The sequence below is a fragment of the Camellia sinensis genome, chromosome 11, assembly GCF_055761805.1.
Source record: "Camellia sinensis isolate YWXY chromosome 11, ASM5576180v1, whole genome shotgun sequence".
Classification (NCBI taxonomy): Eukaryota; Viridiplantae; Streptophyta; class Magnoliopsida; order Ericales; family Theaceae; genus Camellia; species Camellia sinensis.
This window is the reverse complement of record NC_138971.1, coordinates 8959575-8980670: the sequence shown is the minus strand read 5'-3', so window position 1 is coordinate 8980670 and position 21096 is coordinate 8959575. Positions and strand designations below refer to the sequence as shown.

The 21096-nt window shown below is 33.4% G+C and overlaps 1 protein-coding gene across 1 annotated transcript; it reads right to left on the bottom strand.

The window, feature by feature from the left end:
* Window positions 1–18264: 18264 nt before the first annotated feature.
* LOC145803329 (uncharacterized) lies at window positions 18265–18570 on the bottom strand. The gene has a single exon (XM_082896603.1). The coding sequence runs from the start codon at window positions 18568–18570 to the stop codon at window positions 18265–18267; it is 306 nt and encodes a 101-aa protein (XP_082752729.1).
* Window positions 18571–21096: the final 2526 nt, after the last annotated feature.

Below are 21096 nucleotides of genomic sequence, written 5' to 3'. Positions count from 1 at the left end.
TGGGTTGAATTTTTTGATTGATTATTCTATTAAAAAATGTATTTGAAATGATGTTTGAAACTGAAATGACAAATTTGTCCATAACCTCACTTTTTTTCAAAATTGGTCTAAAAGGGGCAAAATTTTCATTTACTACCTGTGGGATAGGTTGTCAATGTGATAGTGGTAGGCTGTCCCTAATCTCACTTCTTTTTCTTTTTAAAAAAAAAATATAAATTAGTGGCTTAGGCTACTGTTTAAGACTATTTAACTTTTTTAGGGTTTAAGGCTATTTTTTAGTCCCAAACAAGGGTTGCCAGGGCCTGTAATTAGTTGATATCAATGGTTCACATAAAGTTTTTGTGATCAATCAGTGATACATTCGCAACTATAATCTATCAATATATAATATAAGAGAAATGAGATTTTAACTCACAAGTTTTATAGGAGTTTTAATACATTAATTTTAATTTTCTAATTTTTTGATTTTAAAAAAAATGTCAGCATTTATTGATTTTTCTCAATCCACGAGCCTTTTTGATTTCTTCCATACCTGCTGCCGCACCATTTTTAACTTCTCCCATACACTATAGTTAGGGACGGGATTGTTAAATTATTTTTAATTTTTATAAAAAATCTAAAAAAAATAATGTATATACTAAACAAATATTTAAAACAAATATAAATTCTTATTAAAAAATAACATGTTGTAATAGCGGAAAAAAAAGAAAAAAAAAATTACACTGTAAAAAATAATTTGTATATTAAAAAAATATCTAAAATAAATATAAATTTTTATTAAAAAATAACAAGTTGTAATTGTAAAAATAAAAAATAAAAAAATTATACTGTGTATTTCATTCAAATCTAAAAAAAATAATTTTTATATTAAAAAAAATATCTAAAACAAATATAAATTCTTATTAAAAAAATAACATGTTGCAATTGCGAAAAAAAAAGAGAAAAAAAAATTACACTGTGCATTTCATTAATAATGCTCAAAAAATGTGCCAAGTATTTGTATAAAAACTTGAGATGTGTCCACTCTCAAATTATTAAGTGAATATAGATAGAATAAAAAAACTCCGTTTTAATGGCTAACAAATATTAGAAGCCCAATCATTGAAGCCTAATAACTATTAATTAATAGAATTCAACAATTGAAATGTCTCAAACCACATCTCTTTGTCTCACAATTGTTTGTGTTTTGTGTTATAAAATTTATTACATATGTGCTTGCTAAAACTATTAGATGGACCTAATGAAAGAAGTGCAAATTATTTCAATGTTATTCTTAGAATTAGAAGTACCAAAAATATACGCATAAAGTAAATGAATACACAAGATTTTATAAAATTTGTTTATAAGTCTCACTTCTTGAAAATCCTACAATTCATTTATATTTTGTATCACATTTTATGTTTAGTTTATGTACTTTTTTTTATTCTTATATTTTTCTTTGTTTTCTTTAAAATTTTATTTTTAAAAATTAATTAATTAATAAATAAATCATTTTCTATTTCAAACGATTTCATTTTTGTTTTTATTTTTTATTTTTTCTTAAAGTAGTTTTAGTTTTGGGCAATTACTTACTTTTTTTTTTCTTCTATATATTGTAATTTTGTACATTTTAAGTGTGATATTTTCACTAATACACTCGGAGATGCACTATAAAAGAAGTATATGCGAAAATCAAGCAAGAAAAAGAAAAATAAATAAAACAATACGATGAATGTGGAGCAAAAATCAAAGATCAAAATTCTCAAAACAAGCAAGCAAGCAAATAAACAAGCAAGTAGAATAGAATGTATAACAATAGACATTTGAAAATTTGCAACAAAATTTTATAACTTTCATTTTTGCTAAGAAAAATCTATTTGGTACTAGCTAAAAAAAATACTTTTAAAATATATTTTTTTAAAATTTGAAATTAAAACTATAGTAAATTTATGTAAGTATAATTGCTAACCACATTTTTTTACTTAATGTATAATATTTATATTGACTATCTTTTTAGGTTTATTTTTTTAAGTATTTATATAGAAGTAAAAAAATGTCGTTAGGAATAATTTTTTTCTTAATTCAGTTATAAATTTTTCCCCGTACCTTATTTTTAAATTTTGAATAAAAACAAACATAAAATAATTGATTGAAGATTTGCTTCATTTGTTATATTCCTTTTTTTGTGTGGAAAAAAAAATTGCAATTTACATATATACAAATAGTTATAAACAGAACATGTGCATAGCACGGGTAGAACGCTAGTTCAAATAGACTCTAATTGCTAATGTTATAATAATAGATGTACATTTTGATTATTTTGGTTATGATACAAGAGCTTCTTAATTATACTTTTTGTTGGTGTTTGGTTATAATTCATTTTTATTCTAATTCTGAGTTGAAAAAAAAATTAATTATGATATTTGTGATAACCAAACTTCCAAAAAATCACTCTAGAGGATCCTGACTCCTTGAAAATGGACTTGTATACTATTTTACTTTCTGCATTCAATATTTGTTTAGTCAGTCAATTAATTTTTTTCTAAATTTGGCTAATTTGATAGATTTTTAAATTGGGTAGGATTTTAAAGGAGGTTGGCTAATATATGCACTTTTTGGAGGAAAAAAAAAATCTATAAATTTTGTTGTAAGCCAATAAGTATTTATTTATTTAATAAATAATTTAAATAAAGTTGTAACAAAGTAAGATTTTAAAGGAGGTTAGCCAACAGGTACTTTTTGAATGTTTTTTAAAAATTTTAATTTATCAAATTTTATTTGATGATTTATTTTATTTTATTTTTATTTAGATAAGAATTTTATTTGAGGTTTTGGAGGCCAATTTGGCATAATATGTATAGATATAAAGGTAACATTTTTTTCTTACTTTTTCGCATGATAATAGGTATTGGAGGGAATATTGAAAATTTGATATCCCTTCAAAAATTTTGCTCTTCTTTCAATCAAATTATTTGAATTAAAATCATATGGAGGGAATATTAAATATTTGATTTCATCTTCCAAAATTGAAATTAATAATATTTTAAAATATATTATTATATTTTCAGTAAAAAAAATATTAAGACAAATATTTAAGATAATTTAATATTTTTAATATTTTTAATTTATAATTTTATTACTTATATTTTTAATTAAATATAATTTTAATATATTTATTACATCATGATTCGATTCCGGTTCAACCCGACGGTTGAACCGGTGACCCGTCCACCCGATCCCTTTTCCGGTTCGCTCACCGGTCCGGTTTTTAAAACATTGCCCCCAGCCCCACCAACAACGCTACGGATAGAATTTTTTAACCCCACCTCCACCCTCGCAGATACCCGCAAATATCCGATCACATTTTAATTATCAAAAAAATTAAGAATCATTTAAATTCTTAATACACTAAATAATTTTTTTTAATTTTTTTTTATTTTCATATATATAAACAGTGAGACTTTTAAAATTTTATTTATTTATATTTAAAAAAAATCATAGACTTTTAATATTATTTTCTTATATCTAATTATATTTTATATATATATATATATATATATACATATATTATTAATTATCGTTGAAAAAAATGATTTTTGCTGACTTTAATTTAATATTAAAGTGTAGTGACTTTAATTAAATATTAAAGTGGGTCCCAACCTTTTATTGTGTTAGGTCCAAGTGAGCCAAAACCATTGGGTTTTAAATAAGAAATTGCAAAGAAATTGCCTCATGATGTTAGATTCATAAATAGGATTTTAAAGAGTATTTAAATCTTTTTTCTTGGCTAAAGGGTGTGAATCCTTTGGGCATCCAAACTTTCATATTTTTGGAAAGGGGCTATGGATGCTTGGTGTTTTAATGACCAGCCTTAAAGGCTGGAGACTCTTCTTGTCTTCCCTTTACATGTATAAATTGAGACCCTCCTATCAAGTTTCAATATAGAAATTTTTTGCTTCCATTTTACAAGTCAGTTTGCCAGAAAGTTCCTATATTGAGAGAGTGCTGCCACTGTTCTTGTTCGCTAAGGTAGACAGAAAGTGCTTCTGCCGTAGCTGGTTTTCACCGTCGTATCTTGGGAGACAGACGCCAGGATTCCTCAAGCACTCGACCCGTGAGGCGGCGAAATCTGTTTTAAGGAAACAGCTTCCGTGCAGCCTTCGGTTTCGTCTCTTTACCCTTTTATTGTTTTGTGTATTTCTGTTGAAATTTAATTGTAATTATCAGCATATGTTCTTGATATATAATTTGATTTCTTCATAAATCTATTTATTTAATTTCACAATTTGAACAACAAGCTTAAAACAGATTTTATATATATTTTCTATGAAATTGATCGAATAGATTTATATAGACTATTAGGTTAGCTTTGTATAATGTTACTAGGAATTGTTGTAGAATTGCTCACTATTTCAATGATTGTAAATTATGCAATGGTACTCTCTAATTGCTTAGCTTTGTTAGAATTCTCTATCATAATTTGCATGAATTTTAAGGTATAAAATATAATTTATGGATGTTGCAATTTTGACATGCTAATTTTATTCTAGTTTTAATTTGTTACATGCTTATTATTTTCTAGACTAGATTACATAATTTAATGTATTTTGGAGTTATAGAGTTTTTTTTATATTTTTTTATATTTTTTATATTTTATGAATTGTGTACATGATTAATGTGAATTATTTAATTAGGTGCATTAATCTAAATTATCTAATTGGGAGCATTAATCTAAATTATCTAATTGGGTGCATTCATGTGAATTATTTAATTAGGTGCATTAATCTAAATGATCTAATTGGGAGCATTAATCTGAATGATTTAATTGGGTGCATTAATTTTGAATTTAACTTATTTATTTAGAGTTAATAGTTTAAATGTTTATTATGAATTAATTTCATTCATAACCCATGAGTATAGAACTTTATTTTAAAGTTTTAATTTAATTGGCATTTTAATGCATTGGTTACTTATATAATTAAAAGTTGGCTAGATGGTTTCATTTAATTTATTAAATTTTTTAGATTATTTCTTTGTATTTTGTTGTGGTTTGCTACTAACTTTCTTTGTAGGGATACCAATGAAAAAAACAAATATAAAACCAAATGAATAGTATTTGGGATGTAAAAACAAAAATGTTTGGACTACTAACTTTTGTGTTGAATAAGAATACCTAAGCGTGGAAAGGCTTTTGGACTAAATAGAATCCTTATGGATTGGCTATTTTATTTAAATGTTTGAAACATGTTTACTTAAGATGTAGTTGGTTTGTTTACCAATTTGTAGTAGCAAATTTTATTTGCTTATATTGTTGTAGCAATCATTTTACATTGCTTGTAAAAATTTTGGACCTTGGTTTGTTTTAACCTAGTTCATCCCTAAGAAAATTTAATTCTTAAAATTATTTATCACGGACTAGGAGTCAATATGCTCTTAAAAGTTTTGTCAAAAGGTTAACTGGGTTTTAAGTGGGACCGATGTGACCCCTCCAGTCTTCTTGGGAACTTTCTTGACCATGTTCGATTCTAGGTTTTATGGTGAGACTAATTTTTGAATTAATTTTTCTTCTAAGGGATTTTCTAAGGGTTAAGTTTAATTTCTGGAAACACAGAAGTGATATTCTGGTGTAATTTTCAGAAAATGGCAACTATCATTGATGCTGCTGCTACTGCTAATGTTGGTGGGGATTTGAACCCCGGGGCAATTAGATTACCAACCCCTACTGCTGTGACCTCTGTGGTCAACCCTGGTGTTACTCTGGTTGTTTTGGGAGGACCGCTTAGTCACCATGAGCGCCTAGAAAAATTTGCTGGGGAAAATTTTAAGAGATGGCAGCAAAAGATGTTGTTTTACTTGACCACGTTTAACCTTGCCAAGGTTCTGAGTGAGGATCCTCCAGCCGTGACAGAGAATGAGCCTGACAGGCAGAAAGTCATGGCGCTTGACACATGGAAGCAGACAGACTATCTTTGCCGAAACTATGTGTTCAACAGCTTGGCAGACTCACTCTATAGTGTGTTTTGTTCCAAGAGCTCAGCAAAAAAATTATGGGAATCTCTGGACAAAAAGTACAGGACTGAGGATGTCGGGGCAAAGAAATTTGTGGTTGGCCGGTTCCTTGATTTTAAAATGGTAGATTCTAAAACTGTGATAAGCCAAGTCTAGGAGTTCCAAGTGATCTTGCATGATATTCATGCTGAGGGGATGCCTTTGAACGAGTCATTCCAAGTTGCTGTGATCATTGAGAAACTTCCCAATGGTTGAAAGAATTTCAAGAATTACTTGAAGCACAAGCGCAAGGAAATGTTAGTTGAAGAGCTGGTTGTCCGACTCCGGATTGAGGAGGATAATAGAAAGAAATGAGGGAGTACCTCCTCAATAAAGGCCAATGTCGTTGAGCATGGCAAATCTTCTGGGATAAGGAAGAAGTCCCCTGTGAACAAGAGCTCTAAGCTGGGGCCAATGGGTGGTGTTGCAAAGAAGTTGGCTTACAAGCCGCAGGAACCAGGTTATTAGTTCTTTGGGAAGTTTTATAACTATGGTAACGAAGGGCATCGGGCTAGTGACTACCGCAAGCAGAAGAAGCCATACAAGACCAAACCTCGTGCTCATATGGCAGACTTACAAGAGCACTCCCATGAGGAGGATGATATGCACTTGTCTGCCGTTGTCTCTGAGGTGAATCTGGTGGGTTCAAACAGAAAAGAATGGTGGATTGATACTGGGGCTACACGCCACATTTGCTCCGAGCAGAAGCTGTTTACAACTTTCGAACCAGTTACAAACGGTGAGAAGTTGTTTATGGGAAACTCTGCTACCTCGATTGTTGAGGGAAAAGGAAAGGTGGTCCTGAAGTTGATGTCAAGAAAGGAGCTGACCTTGAACGAAGTCCTGTATGTTCCGAACATTCGTAAGAATCTTGTCTCAGGGTCTCTTCTTAGTAAACATGGTTTTCGCATGGTTTTTGAGTTTGACAAGGTCGTTCTTACCAAAAGCGGAATGTATGTGGGTAAGGGTTATATGTTGGGGGGTATGTTTAAACTCAATGTTATGACTGTTATCCCAAAGATGAATAAAGGTGCATCTTCTTCTGTTTACATGCTTGAGTCTTCCAATTTGTGGTATGGTAGAGTAGGACATGTGAACTTTGAATCTTTACGTAGATTAATCAAGTTAGATCACATACCATCTTTTAAGATTAATCCGAAACACAAGTGTGAAACTTGTGTTAAAGCAAAGTTGACAAGATCTTCGTTTCATTCTATTGAAAGAAGTTCAAAACCGTTGGATTTAGTGCATAGTGATGTGTGTGACTTAAAATTTATACAATCACGTGGTGACAATAAGTACTTCATCACTTTTGTTGATGATTGCACTAAGTATTGTTATGTCTTTTTGCTCAAAAGCAAAGATGAGGCAATTAACAAGTTTGTTCTTTATAAGAATGAAGTTGAGAATCAAGTAGGCCGCAAGATTAAGGCTTTAAGAAGTGATCGTGGTGGTGAGTATGAATCTTCGTTTATTGAGATTTGTGCTCAATCTGGGATTATCCACCAAACCACGACGCCTTATTCTCCTCAGTCTAATGGGATTGCTGAGCGGAAGAATAGGACGCAAAAGTGGCGATTCCTACACCCAAACGGGTTAGGATAGGCCCGAAATCCGTGGATTGTATATTCATTGGTTATGCACATATTAGTAGTGCATATCGATTTCTTGTACATAAGTCTGAAATCCCAGACATACACAGGAATACCATCATGGAGTCAAGGAATGCATGTTTCTTTGAACACATTTTTTCTTGCCGAACCCATGAAGAGGTTCCAAGGACTTTGGAGCAATTTGATGAGCTTGCTAGTGAGGATGATCATGTTGATGATTCAGGTGATGATCAAATTGAGGTTTTAGATGAGCCCAGAAGGAGTAAAAGGGCTAGGATATCCAAATCTTTTGGTCCAGACATCTTGACTTATATGGTTGAGAACGAACCTCAAACTTTCCACGAAGCTGTGACTTCTCCTGAGAGTCCTTTATGGAAAGAAGCGATCAAAAGTGAGATTGACTCCATCTTACAGAACCACACCTGGGAGTTGGTAGATTTACCTCCAGGTTGCAAGCCTTTAGGCTGCAAATGGATTTTTAAAAGAAAGATGAAGGCCGATGGGTCAATTGACAAGTATAAGGCGAGGCTCGTTATCAAAGGGTACATGCAACGAAAAGGCCTGGATTACTTTGATACGTACTCACCTGTAACTAGGATGACATCCATTCACATGGTGATTGCGATAGCAGCTTTGTGCAATCTTGAGATACACCAGATGGATGTAAAGACAGCTTTCTTAAATGGAGATTTGAATAAAGAAATCTACATAGAGCAACCTCAAGGGTTTTCAGCTCCAGGACAAAGCAAGAAAGTCTGTAAACTTGTCAAATCTTTGTATAGTTTGAAACAAGCGCCTAAACAATGGCATGAGAAGTTTGACAATGTAATGTTGTCAAATGGGTTTAGAATCAACGAATGTGACAAGTGTATTTATGTCAAAGACACTGACAGAGGTTATGTCATTTTGTGTCTATATGTTGATGATATGCTCATTATCGGTAGCAACGATGAAATGATCAAAACTACCAAGAAGTTGTTAAACTCTAAGTTTGACATGAAGGATATGGGCATTGCAGATGTTATTCTGGGAATTAAGATTACCAGAATCTCTGGCGGAATTGTATTATCTTAGTCTCATTATGTTGATAAGATACTTGAGAAGTTTAGTGGATCAAATACGAGTGTGTCATCGACACCTGTAGACTTAAGTCTACATTTAACCAAGAATAATAATGAAAGTGTCTCACAGTTAGAATATTCTTGGGTAATTGGAAGTTTAATGTATCTGATGAGTTGTACTAGGCCAGATATAGCTTACTCGGTTAGCAGGCTTAGTAGATACACAAGTAATCCTGATGCTTCTCATTGGAAGGGCATTATGCGGGTGTTAAGGTATTTACGCTACACTCGGGATTATGGGCTGCATTATACTCGATATCCAGCGGTGCTTGAAGGATATAGTGACGCGAATTGGATATCAGATATAAAGGACTCAAAGTCCACTAGTGGATATGTGTTCACTCTTGGTGGGGCAGCCGTGTCTTAGAAATCTTCCAAACAAACTTGTATATCTAGATCAACAATGGAATCAGAGTTTATTGCTTTGGATAAAGCAACGGAAGAAGCAGAATGGCTTCGCCATTTCATTGAAGATATTCCAAACCTGTGCCAGCTATTTGTATTCATTGTGATTGTCAATCTGCAATTGGTAGGGCACAGAATAATATGTATAATGGAAAGTCTAGACATTTCCGTCGTAGACATAATTCTATACGACAACTACTCTTGAATGGAGTTGTCTCTTTAGACTATGTAAAGTCTAAGGACAACATTTCGGATCCACTAACCAAAGGGTTAAGTCGAGTGTTAGTCGAAACGTCGTCAAAAGGAATGGGGTTGAGGCTTTGGAAGTTACTGGAATGGAAACCCAACCTAGTTGACTGGAGATCCCATGATCTAGGTTTGATGGGACAACCTAATTGCGTGTAACGGTGGTATGTTACTGAGGTGGTTAAACCTCTAGCCATTCCTTCTATCAGTGATACCTACAAGTGTAGAGGTTAAGCTGAGCTTTTAATGACTCTAGTGTGTTAAGCTGTTAAGTTGAGTATTGCAGGATACTCAAGTAGAGTCACCTATGTGAGTGTGAAGTGGGGCCGCTTCTAGAAGAATTGGGCAGGCCAAGATTCTTTGAAACCACTCGCTGAACCAGGCTAGTGTCCAGGGCCACACAGGGCACACCAGTGAGAACAGAATGGTGATAGGAGTAATTCCCGTGTGAGATCTATTGTCTCAGTTTACATAAACGGTAGAGCAGTTCAAGATGTCTTATTCACTGATCAGCCAGTAAACTCGATAGGTTTTCACTGGGAGAGGTTCAAAGCCAAAAGCTACCTTATCTGATGTTGGGGTTAGTTCGTTGTACTCTCTTTTCGAGTCATTATTGTTGAACGATGTCCGTTTGTTGAGTCTTTCGGTCAATTTTTATTCATGTGGGGGATTGTTGGAAAAAATGATTTTTGCTGACTTTAATTTAATATTAAAGTGTGGTGACTTTAATTAAATATTAAAGTGTGTCCCAACATTTTATTGTGTTAGGTCCAAGTGAGCCAAAAACTATTGAGTTTTGAATAAGAAATTGCCAAGAAATTGTCTCATGATGTTAGATTCATGAATAGGATTTTAAAGAGTATTTAAATCCTTTTTCTTGGCTAAAGGGTGTGAATCCTTTGGGCATCCAAACTTTCATATTTTTGGAAAGGGGCTATGGATGCTTGGTGTTTTAATGACCAGCCTTAAAGGCTGGAGGCTCTTCTTGTCTTCCCTTTACATGTATAAATTGAGACCCTCCTATCAAGTTTCAATATAGAAATTTTTTGCTTCCATTTTACAAGTCAGTTTGCTAGAAAGTTCCTACATTGAGAGAGTGCTGCCACTGTTCTTGTTCGCTAAGCTAGACAGAAAGTGCTTCTGCCGTAGCTGGTTTTGACCGTTGTATCCTAGAAGATAGACGCCGGGATTCCTCAAGCACTCGACCCGTGAGGCGGCGAAATCTGTTTTAAGGAAACTGCTTCCGTGCAGGCTTCGATTTCGTCTCTTTACCTTTTTATTGTTTTGTGTATTTCTGTTGAAATTTAATTGTAATTATCAGCATATGTTCTTGGTATATAATTTGATTTCTTCATAAATCTATTTATTTAATTTCACAATTTGAACAACAATTATATCGGGTCGGGCTTAGATCAGGGGAAGCGATGCTCGACCCCGCCCCAGCCCCATTGCAGGTGATCAAAACATAATCCACCCCTTGCCCTACATAAGTGTCGGGGTTGGTAAAATCTGCCCCATTCGGATGGGTATGGGCGAGCCCCCCTCGGAGTGGATTTAAATGGCCATCCCTAACTGAGATTAAACTGAAAATGTGCATTACAATTATATTAAAAAATTTATTAAATTTAGGCCTCGTTTGGGAACAGGTTTTTTTAGTAACTTTTTGGCTTTTTAGCTAAAATGTGATGTAAAAAAACTAATATGTTTGGGATGTATTTTTGATTTTTTACGAAAAGATGTGCAAAAAGTAGAGAGAAAAGGGAATCTTTGATTTTTTTGGTATGGGTTATTGGCTTTTTGATTTTTTTAATGACTTTTTGGTTAAAAAAATCATTTGCCAAACGAGACCTTAGTAAAACATATCTTCTTTTCTTTAATTCTTTTAATATATACATATATATATATATATATATATATATATATTTTGTGTTCTAAGGACACTCAAATCACAAATTTTTTATTTTCAAAATAAAAAAATTGTTCAATAAAAAATTATGACCTTTCACACAATTTTTTTACACTGAAAATACAAAATTACCTATAAAAAGAAATTCACAGATCCCCATATTACCACTTAGTTTTCACGTAACCCCAATTAAATGGCAAGAAAAAGAGGGTGAACTTTGAGAAATTATTCATTGGTCTTAGGGCAGCAGGTCACATGTCCTAGGTAGTGCTGCACACCAATCATATAATGTGCTAACTTAGCTAATTATATAATTTGCCAACTTAGCTGTATGTCAATAACTTTGCCACATCATGCATGACATGGCTAGTTATGATGGGTGTGGAGCACCACCTGAGACATGTGATCCCTGCCCAAGGACCAATGAATAATTTCTCGAGAACTTTGTGCTCAAATCATCTTTTCATATCCTAGCTTGTTAAAAAAATCAAAACCAAAATTAAATCAATAAATGCTATGGTAAAAGGAAAAAAATCTCTATGATTGTCCAGCAAATCTCTATGAAAAGGATATATATGTCTACAATAAATATAATGATATAAATATATATATATATATATATATATCATTCAATGAAACTTTCCACTAATTATCTCTTAATTCATCTATACTAATTCCTAATATTAACTCCATGTGCCACAACTTCTAGTATAATTACTGTAACGTATCAAGGATTCATCAAAGTTTTGAAATCAATAACTGATGTCTATTGGCAATTCCTACTCAAATATAGCTTAATTGTTGATGTCCTTTTGTTCTAATACCCAAATAACATGTTTGTTTAGACATATTGAATAAGGGGGGATTGAAATTCATCAGATTATAATCTTGGGATTCACAGTCCTGAGATTATTTGATTAGATAAAATATGTATCACATGTTTGTTTAGTCATGGGATTAAATGTCAGGAAAATACTATTTGGTTGGATAGGACATGAATCTTATGTTTGTTTGAAATATTATGGAGAAGAATAAATGCTCAAATGACTATTTTACCCTTTTCAATTATTTGCTAAGTAATAGCAATATTAAACATATCTTTAATATTTTAATTATTTTAAGCTAGATTAAATAAAAATTTATTTTGTTTTATTTTTTACACAATTAAATAATTTTTTTTAAAAATAAAATAAATAAAATATCAATAAAAATATATGCTATTTTTTTAATTAAAATTTTAAATAAATTTATTTTAAAAAATAATAATAATTAAATAATGAAATTAAATAAAACATTTACTAAAATTTAAATAATGAAATTAAATAAAATATCAACAAAATTTTATAATAAAACATCAATTAAATATTTATAAAAAATTATTTTAAGAAATTAAATAAATAAAACATCCTAAAAATTAAATAAAATTATTTTATTTTTAAATTCAAACTACTTTATTGAGTATGATTAATACAACGAGGAAAAAGATATTTAATATTAGAGGGTCAACAATGTAATTTGGCAACCTAATCCCATGGGATAAGTTATCCCATGATTTGTGTCCCACCCCCCTCCATGGGATACAATAGTCCAACAGATTTGAGATTAATAGTCTGGTATAAAAAATTTGAAGCAAACAACGAACTATTAATCCAGATGGACTATTAATCCAATCCCACCCTTCAATCCAACCAAACAAACATGCTGTAAGGGTGTGTTTGTTTGGACGGACTGGATAAAGGGGGATTGGAATCCATTAGATTGTAATCCTGGGATTCATAGTCCTAGGACTGTTTGGTTGAATAGGATATGTATTCCATGTTTGTTTAGTCATGGGATTAAATGTCAGGAATGACTATTTGGTTTGATACGATATGAATTCTATGTTTGTTTGAGATATTATAGAGAAGAATAAATGTTCAATTGACTATTTTACCATTTTCAATTATTTACTAAGTAATAGCAATATTAAACATATTTTTAATATTTTAATTATTTTTAGCTAGATTAAATAAAATTTTATTTTATTTTATTTTATTTTATTTTTTACACAATTAAATAAATTTATTTTAAAAAATAATAATAATTAAATAAAATATAAACAAAAATTTAAAATATAACATCAATAAAATATCTATAAAAATTATTTTAAAAAATTAAATACATAAAACATCAATAAAAATTAAATAAAATTATTTTATTTTTAAATTGAGACATTTAAATTTTATTGTATTTTACCAAATATAATACATAATTAAATAGTAGAGGGTCAAAATAATCATTTCACTACCTCATCTCAAATCCTCCTTATCCCCCCCATTTGTGTTCCAACCCCCTACCCATGAGACAAAATAGTCCAACACATTTGGGGCTAATAGTCTGAAGGGACTATTAGTCCGAAGTAAAATTAGAAAACCAAACAACGGATATAAATCATATCCATCCCCTAATCCTATCCCACCTTTTAATCTCTCCAATCAAACAGCACCAATGGATACAAAATCAAGCATTTGGTGTAACTAAAATTTAGAAATGAAAACAATTAGCATCATAGCTAGAATTAAGAGTGATCATAGATCCGTCCAACTTGTCCAACTCGATCTGATCCAATTCAACTCGGTTGATTTTGGGCGGATGTGTATTTTTCAGCGAACAGATACAGATGAAATATTTTAAAATTTGCGGATATGGTTTAGATTACAGGTCAACTATCTCGCACCTGCATGAACCCGATCTGCCCGTAGATGAAGTTCGAAAAAAAAAATGTTGACAAGTAACAACATAGAATAGAAATAATAAAATATATATTTTTATAAAAATTAAAAATAATACCTTAAAAATATGCATTTGTGGTGCCATGATTTATTATAGACAAATAATACTTATTTTTTCAAATGACTAGTTATTGGAGATTATAAAATTAATGAATTATAATTTAAAAAAATGTCCAAAACATGTAAAATCCAAACTGCTAAACTGATCGTATCCATTCGCCAACTCGCACGCCCCGTCAAATTGGTAGATATATGCGAATTAATTTTTTTCAATCCGCCTAATTTTAGACAGATGGTGAATGAGATGCAACCTGACCCAACCCGATCTGCAATCACTCCTAACTAGAATATAAAAGTAATAGTAGCCTAATAGGTTCATTTGTTGGCTATTCTTTTTAATTTGTTGCTTTTGAAATTTCGCCTTCAGAGTTAGCGATTGTTAACTATAGCCTCTTCTGGGAAGGTAAAAAAAAGTTAAGTTATTGAATTATTTGTTGAAACACTAAAACTGAGTTTGCTGCAGAATGAGTAAAAGGAATGCCATACTGATTCATTGATATGAAGTCTAATTAAATACAAATGCAAATGACTGAAAGCTAGAAAATAAAGCAACGTCTAATCCCACGACTAACAACTCCTAATAATCTGGGATTCTCCTAAGGAATTGATAAAAGCAACAGACTTCCTAACAAATAGGAATTATTGAAAACAAACGATTAAATATCTTAACACCCTCCCTTAAACTGAATGCCATCTACGCAATCAATTTAAAAAAAAAACAAACTCCAAGTAACTCACGCAACTTCTCAAATGCTTCCAGCTTTAGAGGTTTGGTCAGGATATCTGTAGCTTGGTCTTCACTTCGACGATAAACCAAATCAATGGTTTTTTCAGTTACAAGATCACGGAGAAAATGAAACCTCACATCTATATGTTTGCTTCTTCCATATAAAACTGGACTCTTGGAGAGTTTGATAGTTGAACTATTATCACAATGAATCATAGTAGGCCCATGTTGATAAAACTGTAATTCTTCAAGAATCCTTCTCAACCAAATTGCTTGACATGCAGAAGTTGTTGCAGGTATGAATTCTGCTTCTGTTGTGGACAAGGTAACAACCTATTGCTTCTTTGATGCCCATGATATGGCACCTGAACACATCATAAACACATGGCCTGATGTACTCCGCCTATCATCTAAATCACCAGCATAATCGCTGTTAGTGAAACCAGTCAAAAAAGGTCCTTCATTTTTCTTGTAGAAAATACCGATATCTGTTGTTCCTTTCAAGTAACGAAACACTCTTTCAGTAGCTTTGAGATGCAGCTCTGTTGGTCTTTCCATAAACCTGCTAATTAGACACATTGCATACATAATATCAGGCCGAGTGGCTATTAAGTACATTAAACTTCCAACAATTTGTTTGAAGTAAGTACTATCAACCCTTTCTCCGTCAAGATCACTTGAGAGCTTCAATCCTGGTTCAGTTGGAGACCCAACTGGATCATAATTCTCCATGTGAAACCTTTCCAAAACCTCCTGAGCATATTTCTTTTGCCCAATAAAACATCCAGTAACTGTTTGTAGTATTTCTATACCAAGAAAATATTTCATCTTTCCCAAATCAATCATGTCAAAATCAGCCATCATAGAATTCTTAAAATCAACAAACATAGCCTCATCATTGCCCGTGAAAATAAGAACATCAACATATGAGCAAACTATAAGGATTTTACCTTTTTCTCCAGACTTGATAAATAGAGTGTGTTCATATGGACATTTGTTGAAACCTACATTTTCAAAGTGCCCTTCTATACAATTGTACTAGACTTGAGGTGCCTGCTTTAGTCTATATAAAGCTTTTTTCAATCTGTAAACCTTATGTTCATTACCTTTTATCACATAACCAGGAGGCTGCTCAATGTAGACTTGTTCAAGTAGTTCACCTTTAAGAAAGGTCAATTTCACATCAAGTTAGAAGACGGGCCATGAGTTTTGTGTTGCTAATGAAACCACTAGCTGAATTGTATCCTGTCTTGCAACAGGAGCAAAAACCTCTTGATAATAAACTCCATGCTCTTGATTGTAGCCTTTCACAACCAGCCTTGCTTTGAACTTGTCAATTTCTCCCTTTTTATTCAGCTTCGTCTTATAAACCCACATTACACCAATGGTTTTTTGCCCTTCAGGAAGATCGGTTAGCTCCCAAGCCTCATTCTTCTCTATAGCTTGAATCTCTGCATCCATAGCTTTTTTCCACTTTTCTTCTTTCACTACTTCTGCAAACAATATAAGATCAGAGCCTGCAAATAAAGCAAAATGAGCAGTAGTATCCTCATCAAATAATTCATCTCCACTCACATAATCTATCATCCAAGATGGTCTTTTCCTTTGTCGTTGTGGTTCTGAGCTAGATGCCTGATCATCATTTGGAATTGAAACACTTGTTAAGGAACTTGGTGAAACTTCTCCAAGGGACTGACCAGGAAGCTAAAATTGTGATTTAGACCCCTGACTTTCAAGAGGAGGTGATAGTGGCTGTTTAATTTCCCTACCAGTTTCCTTAACATCAGTTAAAATTTGTTGTTGTTCGGTGCTGCTCCAATCCCATGTGTTTTCTTCATCAAACAGAATATCTCGACTGATGATTGTTTTCTTGGTGATGGGATTATATAACTTGTACACCTTGGATTCCTCACTAACCCCAATAAAGACACACTTCACACTTTTATCGTCAAGCTTTGTTCTGTTTTCATTTGGAACATGTGCATACGCTATACACTTGAAGATTCTGAAGTAATCAACTCATGGCCTGACTTCACTCCAAGCTTTTTGTGGTGTTATGTTTTTTACAAGGGTAGGGCTTCGGTTGAGTGCATGAACACTCCAATTGACTGCTTCTGGCCAGAAAGTCTTCAGAATATTTTTTTTCACCAACATGCTACGCACTATGTTCTTGATTATTTCTTTCTGCCATGCCGTTTTGCTGCGGTGTGTATGCAGCAGTAAGTTGCCTCCGTATTCCATGCAATTCACAAAAACTTGCAAAGTTATGTAAGTTAAATTCACCACCATGATTTGTACAAAGGATCTGAATGCACTTGCCAGATTCTTTTTCAACTCGAGCCTTAAAGCTTTTAAAAACACTAAAAGCTTCAAATTTCTCTTGCAAGAAATAAACCTATGTCTTTCGACTATAATCATCAATAAAAGTAATGAAGTACCTTTTGTTTCCATTTGATGTTGGATTGATTGGTCCATAAATGTCTGAATGAACCAACTGTAGGATTTGCTCAGCTCTCCATGCTTTTCCTTGCAGGAAAGAATCCTGATATTGTTTACCAACGATACAATCTTCACACATTTCTGTGGGAAAATTAATCTTAGGCAGTCCTTCCACCATGTTCTTCTCATGTAGGGTTTTCAAGCCTTTGAAACTCAAATGACCATAACGAAGATGCCACATCCATGTTGGATCTTGCACTCTTGTTGAGAGACACTTCTGGGCATCATATTGAATGTATAGAGGGAAGATACGATTGGCTGTCATTTTTGCTTTTGCTACTAGGCCCTTCTCTGGATGATGAATTTGACAACGCCTTTGTTGGATGATGATGATATAACCCCTCTCTTGCAGTTGGCCTATACTGATGAGATTGCTTTTCAAATCTGGGACATAAAACACACTAGAAATTATCTGCATATTGTTTTTCATATGCAATTTGATATCCCTTTTCCCCATGACAGAAATGCAGGAGTTGTTCCCAAGCTTCATAGTTTCTTTGAATGTTTCATCCAAATCATAGAACAAAGACTTGTTTCCACACATGTGATTGCCACAACCCGAATCCAAATACCAAGTGTCACCTGATGAATTCTCCTTCTTGTCGATGTAAGCCATCAAGAGCATTTCCTTTTCAATCTCAGCGAAATTTACCTTGGTTTCCTTCTCTTTGTTAGGGCATTCATACTAATAGTGGCCAAGCTTGTGACAGTGATAGCATTCCACACTCGCCTTGTCAAATTGTGCTCTTTGATTGCAAGAAAGTTGGCATCTTCTACCTCTGCCTTTTCCTCGAAATCCCCCACGTCCTCTACCTCTTCCTGGAGAAGTAGTTCCTTCATGAGTAATGATATTCAAGGCTTGCTCCTTCACAACATGGTTGGTCATCCTCTACTCATGAACAAATAGTGATCTTTGCAACACATCAATCGAAAGACTATCAATGTCATTCGATTCTTCAATGGAACACACCACATAGTCAAATTTACGTGTCAATGAGCGAAGAATTTTCTTAATGACTGCAACATCTTCCAAATTTTCTCCATGAATGTGCATCTTGTTTGCAATTGACAGTGTTCTTGCAAAGTAATCATTAATTGACACTCCTTCCTTCATGTGAAGAATTTCAAATTCTTTGCGAAGAGCTTGGTGTTGTGCACGTTTCACTCGTGCAGTGCCTTGGTACTTCTTATTCATCAAATCCTAGATGTCTTTAGTAGTGTCCTTTAGGATGGTTTCGAGAATGGCACGATCTATTGCTTGAAACAAATAATTCTTTGTCATCAAATCCTTCAATCTCTGATCCTCCAACGTCTTTCTCTACACTTTTATCAAAACAGTCTCACTAGCGGGCTCAACGATGCCGATTTCCACAAGAGTCCAGTACTCCTTGGATCGCAAAAAATTTTCCATCAACATACTCCAATGGTCATAGTGGCCATCGAAGCATGGAATCGCAAGTTGCACAAAGCTGTTTTCAGAAGCCATTGAATATCTTGCTGCGGCAAGAATGAAGACTGTTGCTTTTTCAAATCAAGCCCTAGTGGGGGGCTCTGGTACCAACTGTTGAAAACTAAAATTGAGTTTGTTGCAGAAAAAAGGAATGCCATATTGATTCATTGATATGAAGTCTAATTAAATACAAATGCAAATAAAGGAAAGCTAGGAAATAAAGCAACGTCTAATTCCACGACTAACAACTCCTAATAATTTGGGATTCTCCTAAGGAATAGGTAAAAACAACAGACTTCCTAACAAATAGGAATTATTGAAAACAAACAATTAAATATCTTAACATTATTGGAAATGAGGAGTAGGCGAATGAGGGTATTTGGCTGAGATTGCCAGCTGATGAAGGAGGAGTCTGGGCCGATATCATCGGCGGACGGAGGAGGAGGACGAGGACGAGAAAGACTTACTTGTTTGTTTATTTGTTTGTTTTTTACCTTAATTAGCATCATAGCTAGAATTAGGAGTGATCATAAATCTATCCAATCTGTTCAACTCAATCCGATCTAATTCAATTCAATTGATTTTGGGCGGATATGTATTTTTTAGCAAACGGATGCAGATGAAATATTTCAAAATTTGCAGATATGGTTTGGATGGCAGATCAACCATCTCACACCCGCATGAACCCGATCTGTCTGTAGGTGAAGTTCAAAAAAAAAAAAAAAAAATGCTAACAACTAACAACATAAAATACAAATAATAAAATATATATTTTTATAAAAATGAAAAATAATACCTTAAAAATATGCATGTGTGGTGCCATGATTTATTATGGGCAAATAACACTTATTTTTTCAAATGACTAGTTGTTGGAGATTGTAAAATTAATGAATTATAATTCAAAAAAATGTTCAAAATTTGTAAAATCCAAACCGCTAAACTGATCATATCCATATAGCGACCCTAGTTTGAATTCGACCTGTTGATGTTTTGGATCCGGGTTTCATTGCCTTTTATGGTTGTTCATGTCTTGCTTCTGCTCATTGTTTATCGGGTTTGGTTATTGGAGTGTCTTGTTTGCGTTGGGAACATGTTGGTGACTTGTTTCTCAAGCTGTTGTTGCCCAGATTTTTCTTCTACGCTCGAGCAGTCATTGTGAACTTCTAGCACTTTTGCAGGTCTGTAGAGATACTGGGAGTTGTTATTCTTCACTCAAGCGGCCATTCTTGTGCTCGTGTGGTGTTCGCTCGAGCGATACTTCTTGTGCTCTAGCAGTGGTCACTTGTCTGTAAAACTTTTGAGAGTTTGTATTCTACGCTCGAGTGACACTTCTTGTGCTCGAGTGGTCACACTTTTTGTATCTGGACGCTCGAGCATCACTTCTTGCACTCGAGCGGTCTGCGCATCTATATAAGGTCTTGATGTTAAGTACTCCATGAAGTGTTTTGGGAATGTTTGAAATAAAGGAAAACCTGTGTGGAACGGTGGTTCGCGGAGTATATTTTAAAAGAAATAAGTTAATGCAATTAACTGATAGTGAGTGTTATGGTGGTGATCGAACTAGGTGTATGTATTACACCGTGTATTATTGATGTTGGTTAGCTTGCTTATATTTTTATTGTAATGATGTTTGGGGGTCCATTACCCGCCGTGTTGTGCCGGCAAAGCGTGGCGCCTTGATAGAAGTTTCCTTGTCCCGTCTGGTTTGGGCATGGTAAAGTGTGAAAAGGGGATCTGTTTCCCGCCGTATCGTAGTCGGCAAAGCATGGCCCATTGTGATAGGTTCTTCGTTCCCTTTCGGTTTCCACCTGGTCAAGTATGACCCGAGGAGCACCTCCTTCCGGGTGAGGCCGGTAAAGTGTTATGTGTTATTGGTATTGTTGGAACTGCCATCCGTGCTGTAGGGCGTGGAGAGGAGATTGGTAGTGTGTATTACTTTAGTTATCTCGTTTGGATATTTATACATGTTGTCGGTTTTCATATTGTGGAGATGAGATTGGTAGTATGTATACTTCGGGTATCTCGTTTGAATGTATATATGTGTTAACGGTTTTATACTAGTTCTTTTTAAATCCTTGGGCCTATGGTCATGGAAGGTTGTAGATATATATATATATATATATATTGGGATGTAAATGCTTATGGTGTATTGAGAGGTAGGATGGGGATTATGATGTGGGGTAATATTTTCAAAACGGTTGTTTAAGTGGGATTATTTTATATTAACGTGAGAAGTTTTATCAAAGAAAGAATGAGGTTTTAAAACATTTT

Excerpts from the sequence above, each read along its gene's own strand:
- LOC145803329 (XM_082896603.1), bottom strand. The coding sequence starts at position 18,570 with ATGAATAAGAAGTACCAAGGCACTGCACGAGTGAAACGTGCACAACAC.